The sequence below is a fragment of the Cannabis sativa genome, chromosome 3, assembly GCF_029168945.1.
Source record: "Cannabis sativa cultivar Pink pepper isolate KNU-18-1 chromosome 3, ASM2916894v1, whole genome shotgun sequence".
NCBI lineage: Eukaryota > Viridiplantae > Streptophyta > Magnoliopsida > Rosales > Cannabaceae > Cannabis > Cannabis sativa.
In genome coordinates this window covers 42,661,576-42,668,921 of record NC_083603.1, presented here as the reverse complement: position 1 = coordinate 42,668,921, position 7,346 = coordinate 42,661,576, and the positions used below count along the sequence as shown (strand labels likewise).

Below are 7,346 nucleotides of genomic sequence, written 5' to 3'. Positions count from 1 at the left end.
ATAAAGTATCTCACTGTCAGAGACTTGGTCAAGAAAGGAGACATTGTTATTGAAAATTGCAAGACCGAGTCGATGTTAGCTGATCCTCTAACCAAAGGGTTAAGTGTCGTGCTGTTTAATAAACATGTTGTTAATATGGGCATTTTAGAATCTTTTGATCTTTTGGGTTAGTGGGAGTTTTGTTTTCTGTTTGTTTTTAGAAATTATTATTTATAATTTTCTGAATAAAGTTATGAACTACATTTTATGTTTCAATATTTTATTATTGAATGGATATGTTTTCAATTATGTTTTGTTATATTCTCGAGAATGATTGAATTGAAAGCATGTGGTTCATATTGTTGTGATCATTGTCTTTTAAATTTATTTGCTTATTGACAATGATATGTTGTTGGCTTAATTCTTTAAGCAAGTTTAGTGACACTTACTTATTTTAAGTGGTGTATGTTTAATTTCACTGGCTTATTTATTAAGCATCACGGTATCAGTGAAATTGAGGACTGATAAGGATATTATGTTATTTTAAATTGATCACATGTTGAACATAATTCCTTACCACACTACTAGACTTATTGACCATGTCGATTTAATACTTTGGTATTTGTGATTATGAATGTCTTTTGTTGAGCTAAAAACAATATGACTGTCATAGTTCATTATCAAAGGTTAAATTGGACCGGTATGTTGAGATGCTATCAGAGAACTATCAGTTTTTAAAGTGGCCACAAATGTTTTCTTGTTGTTCAACCCATGAGTCGTTTTCAAACAAAATTATTTTGATATATAATATATATGTATTAAAATCAATGTAGCCCAAGTGGGAGAATGTTAGACTTTTATTTGGGCTTACATTATATTTTATTGGTTTTATTAAAACTTGGGTTGATTGGATAGTTCTTTGCTGTGTTAGCCCATGTTGTTGGTGATCAATTGTTAATGGGCTTAGCATCTGTGAGTAAAGTCTAGGTGAAGCAGAAGTGTGGGCTTTTCTAGTTGACTGAAGCCTTTGATGAGCAGGCCCAGCCCAACTAGGGTTTTGTAGCTAAGTCCCCTCCCTAACTCTATAAATACATATTGTCTCATCACAATTGTATACTTTTGATAATCAGAGAAAATAAACTGCTTCTGATTTAGAGATCTAGGGAGGAAGACTTAGTTGATAGTATTGCACTATCGAATTGGAGTAACTGCTGTGGATCAATCAGAGATAATTGCTATGGATCAATCAGGTACACATACCTAATTATTATATCTTATTATTGTGTTCTATGTTATATACAAATAGATCTTGGGTTAATTGTTAATTTTATCTAACATATTGAACAAGTTTAATCTCACATATGTTGTTACCCAAATTCTACACTAAAAACTATTTTGTTAGATCAAAAACTAATCTAATAACAAAAATCAACAATCTTTAACTATTCTTATTCCCAAAAGAGAAGCTAATTACATAAATGTATATTACAATATATAAGCAAGCAAGCCATATCCCTCTCTTTCATATATACCAAATCAGGAAATGTATTGTATATCTCTGTTTTATATATACTAAATATTTAACTACATAAAAATTGTTATAAAGGATTGATCTTAAGCAAATGTGAAGGACTAAGAAGCTTATAACTATAAGAACCATAACTATGGTTATAATTTGGGCTCAAAATTCGTTTAGCAAAGCCACTATTTATACAACCATAACCATTATTATTACTCAACTGATCATAATTCTCCATCTCAGCCAAGACATTATAGAACAAAACGACGTCGCAAGGAAGCACAATTGGACCTTCACTATTAAACCCATATTCCAGCTCAGCATCTTCTAAAAGTATTCTGAAAAGTGGGTGATTAGCAAACTCTGCTCTCACCACAAACCTTTGCTTTTCTGGGCCCACGTACACCCAGAAACAGCCTTCTGGAGCCACGTGGCTCCTCCTCCTTCTCCGCCGCCGACTTTGGTCTCCCTCGGCCCGCGGCGGAGGAAATGGGCCCACTGTGGAGCTCCTCCTCAATGAAGACTTAATAATATTATTATTAGTAGTATTGTTAATATTTGTGAAGCCAGTTCCAAGAGACTTGCACCTTCCCCATGCCTTGGCTATCAAATTTTTCTTCTGCTTTTCCTTCACAATATCCATTTCTCTTCTTCTTGTGGGAAAAAAATGATGATAGAAATGAGAATTTGACAAGTATATAAGAGATGATTATGATTTATACATGTGTGAGAAATATATGACTTTAATAATATGATGTTATAATAATAATACAAGGTAGGATTTGGAATAGCTGAGAGGGCAAAATGTTAAGCTTTAACTGGGAAATCTCTGAGTAGGAGAGGTGGTACTCTTAACTATTTATTTGCCTTAAATTAGAAATATATAAGCATGCCAAGTATAAATTATCTATAGAATTTAAATATGTAATAATGTGAAATAAATAATAATGGAAAGAATATGCATTAGTCAACTACACCTATTGGCCTATGGATTTTGAATATGTTAAATTAATTTTGTTAGAAAGTCATATGAGCAGACAAAAGAGGGCCACTTAATGTGTATTTCAACTCTCTTTTGTGTGTATAGAGTGGACCAAATAAAAATAATGTAGTATAGTATAGGTTATCAACTTGTTCTATACATGTGTTGACTCTTTACATAGTTATATACATTATGATTACATATTATTTCTAGAGTTATTTATTAGTTTTTAACACATGGAAAAAATAAAGTTAGGAAGGGACAAGTGGAAAATGCATATTTGTGTGATAAAAGATATGTATGGGCTTAATTGTTATAAAAAAGATTTATTTATTATAAAAAAAAATATTTTTAGTTACAATAAAATTTGTGACTAAACTATTAAAAAAAAAATTGTGACTAAAAAAGTTTATAGGTAAAAGTATTAACCATAAAAATCACAATTTGTTGTGACTGAATGTGTTTTTAGTTACAATACTTGTTGTAACTAAAACTAAATTAGTGACAACTTGTATTTAAATAATATGTTTAGTCACAAATAATTTTTTTTTTTATTGTAACTAAAAAAGTCATATTTGTTTTAATAAATAAAAATTATAATTATTTTTAATAAATTTATTTAACTTTGTAGGAACTTATTCGTTTGTAGTATAATTATTAGTGGGAGAAGCTTCCAAACCTCTTTTTTCTTTAAGAATATTTATTTTAATGTTAGTTCATACTTCATAACGTCTTAAAAAAACTTGTTTGAAAACTTATTTAAATTTTATTATTTATTTAAAACTTTGCTTCACACCCCATAAAAACATAAGATGGTTTGATATTAGAAGTCATACTGTGAGAGTTGTGAGAATCTATCTAAGCTAAATTATAGTGAGAATTATTGTTATTAATAGTCTAATTTTATTTTAATTACTTTTATATATTTTAATTTAATATAAATATAAATTATTTCAACACTAATACTAATTAATAACAACAAATTAAAATAAAATTGGTAAGTTGATGAAGGCTTTCCTAAAGTCATCTTGTAGACTTGTAGTCAAACTTATTTTTTTCTTTTTGGAAGTGTGTGGTAGATATATGTTTATATATTATGTAATGATTCAATCTTGTCTTGTGTTAACAAGTAGTAGTTACATAAAATATATAATCGAACAACTTTAATTATTAATTATAGCCACATTAAATAAATTGTTAGAGTATGTGGATTAGATATGAGAAATGTTAATGGGGACCAGTAGTGCTAAGCATCTTGTTATGTGTTAGTATCGTTATTGGTCTAACTAAGTATCGGGTCCCACATAGTTTAATATAATAGTTTTTAGAAAGTATTGCTAGCCAATCGCAACGTGACATATCGAGAAAGTGCTAAGTATCACTGTGCCTAATAGCAATGTTCATTATATATTACTACTAATTAATTGTGACAATTATAGTTCTTCATGCAATGTACCTTGGAGTTGGATTATATTTAAATATACATTAAACCATCTTTTGCACAAGGCAATTAGGTTTCATATATATCATTATTATTACACTTGAGAATTTAATGACCAACCGCTTTTGAATTTGTCTTGCCCTTTATTTATCATACTTTCTTCGTCCTTTCTAGCTCTAGATGACATTAATTAATTATAATTAACCCATATAAATACTATTCAAATTAAAAAAAAAGATGACATACTATTGTATTTGTATATATGTGTATACATAATATGTAAGTATTATGTATTTTTATATATAAAAAGTTGTTATTTAATTAATTATTTTTGTTGGTTTAACATAATATATTTTAAAATTAAAAAAATATTCTGTTAATAAATATTAATATTATTTATTTTAAATTAATTGAAATATATATAAATATTAATATATTATTTTTAATATTAGAAGTATATTTAATTTTAATATTTTTAAATTTTATATTTATTTTTTTGAAATTTTTAAAATTTTAAATATTTTAGAAAAATAAAAAATTAATAATTGATTTTCTTTTAATTTATAAAATTTTAAAATACACATGACAAAAATATAACTATAAGTATATGTGCATTCAATAATCTTGTATAAGTATATGTATTTTTGGTCACGTGTAAAATTTTGGATGTGTTTCGTTAAATATTAATTCTAATAATGAAAAGTATTAAATTATTGAATACAATTATCAACTTTGAGCTATTTTTTTTTTATGTAATTTCATTGAATAAGAAAATAGCAATCTTATTGATGATAATTAAATTTAGAAGAAATGATTTTTTGTAACTTTATATTAAAAGATTATAAATTTTACAGGAAACTATATTGTGTGTACGTACGTAATAGATTATATTGTATTACTGAGAAGAGATCACTTATTAATATGTAATAAAGTGACATCATGTGGTGTATCTATCTTTCATTTTCCTATAAAAATATAAGATAAAATATGGTTGTAGATTTTTTTAAAAAAAAAAATAATAATTTATGGTTATATCGTTATTTGATTTTCTAAAAAAATATCACGTAATCTATTCTTCAATATGAATATTTTAAGATTGAAAAGCATATATATGTTTTTTTCACTATTTTTAAAAAAGAAACTAGTTGGTTACTAATATAATAATTAATTATTATTTTATAATTTTTTTAAAATTTTAGTTAATATTTATTTTAGATTTTTGTTAAATAAAAAATTATATTATACAATAATTAATTAGTTTCAAAAATAATAAAATTATATATAAAATAATTGGTATATAAAAATAGTAACTTGTTATATATTACATGGCAATTTATTGATTTCAAAAATAATTTTTCAGATTATTTAAATGTATTTTGAATTATAAACTACCATAATATAAGTTAAAAATAACTAATTAATTAATTACTAAGATGTATATAAATAAGTTTTAGAGGTAACCAAAATATATCTTAAATTATATGGTATGATATAAAAATAAATTTTTTTATGTAATTAACTAGTTTCTTATCAAAATCATTAATATCTAAAAAATTATTTTTAAAAACGCAGGATTATAAAAAAAAACAAAAAACAAAAAAAAAAACAAATGTGAGAGATTTTAGAAAATGTCAAATTTATTTAGTTAATATGGCAAGTCAATAAAAATAATAATGTTATTATTGTAAATTATATATTATTATAAACTTATAGTTGTATGAATAGTGGCTTTGCTTTACGAATTTTGAGCCCAAATAACCATATGTATAGTTCTTATAACTTATAAGCTTCTTAGACCTTCACATTTGTTTAATAATCCTTAAAATAGTGACAACAAGCAAAAAAAAAAAAATATGATCATCTAAATAGAAATTTTAGATATATTACTAATTATTTTATTTATAAATGGAGCTGGATATTTCATTTCATTAGTCTAATCAAGCCAAGTATAAATTATTTAAATTGCTAATATTAATTTGAATATTCTCCTAAAAAAATATATTTAACTACACTTCAATGCATTTCACTTTCTAAATTTTTGATAATTCAATCAACTTTTTTTGAATGAAATGGAGGATATCTTAATTGGGGAAGAGAATGAAAAAAATACTATATGACCCAATATATCTAACAAGTCGCACTATACGTCAATCTACGATGCATCTTCGTTTAAGAGAGAGAGAGAGCATAAAAGGAATAAAACTAATAAGTGTATATATTTCTATTTTGAATTTTTTAGGATAAATATCATTTTGGATCCTGTATTTTGTAAAAATTATCAATTGGACCACCTGTTTTATTAAATAACAAAATAGACCTTGTATTTTCCAAAACAGTATAAAAAAAGACCCTGAACTGATTTTTTGTCAAAATAAAATTTAGTAATAAATCGATCTAAATGTGTTATAACAAAACTGTTTGCATTTTCTGTATCTATTCGTGTTAGGAATTGTTTTCAAGTTGGTTATATTAAAAAAAAAAAAATCGAAAATTAAGCTCAGGGTCTTATTTTTACTATTTTGGAAAATAAAATGTCTATTTTGTCATTTAATAAAACAGGGGGTCCAATCTGTAACTTTTACAAAACACAAAGTCTAAAATAGTATTTACCCTTTTTTTATTTTGGATTTACTTTAATCTTTGTTTGGAAAAATAGATTTTGCGACATAAATGAAAAATAAAAAATAAATTGGGAAAAATTAAACTCAAAACTATTGAATAAACGTGATACCTTTTAAAGACCAAACTAAATGTGCCAAGGTTGTATAGGGAATTTTACAAAAATACTGTTTTTGGACCAAAACTTTACAATTATACTGGGACACGGCAAAAATAACATTTTTACTGCCCCAGCCCAATTTCATTACTTTTGTACTGCCCAAGCCCAACAGCATAACATTTATACTGTGTGTGTGGGGAAACAACCTTCTTCGTGTGTGGGGAGACGCCGGAGACGGAAATCACCAAGAAAAAACCATTAAAACCGGCAAGAATAAACAAAAGCAGTAAAATCGACGTCAATAAATAATCATGGCAAAACAACAGTAAAACAACACTAAAACAATCAAACAAAACAAAAGAAAAAAATGATTAAAAAAAACAAACAATCTGCTGCACAACCTCAACACCAGATGCAAAATCAACTATATTTGCAAGTCTATTCCTAGAAAATTATAAAAAAAAAACTACTAAAACAACACTGAAACAACACAAAAACAAATGAAGCAAATATAACTACTTAGAAAAATATAAAAGAAACACACACCTCAAAACTCTCTTGTGAGTGAGCTCGTCAAATATATTTATATGAGAACCAAAAGAAAAAAACCACAAAAATAGCCAAAGAGAACGAAGAAGAAATGTATTTATAGCCTCCATCTTCCACACTCACAGACATAACCATCACAACAACACGAGAACACCCA

General features: G+C 26.0%; 1 protein-coding gene across 1 annotated transcript; it reads right to left on the bottom strand.

Annotated features, from left to right (window-relative positions):
* Nucleotides 1-1,390: 1,390 nt before the first annotated feature.
* On the bottom strand, nucleotides 1,391-2,386 carry LOC115708816 (auxin-responsive protein SAUR71-like). Its single transcript, XM_061111179.1, has one exon. It carries the CDS (start codon nucleotides 2,139-2,141, stop codon nucleotides 1,578-1,580), a length of 564 nt encoding a protein of 187 aa, XP_060967162.1. The 5' UTR covers nucleotides 2,142-2,386; the 3' UTR covers nucleotides 1,391-1,577.
* Between the last annotated feature and the right edge of the window lie 4,960 nt (nucleotides 2,387-7,346).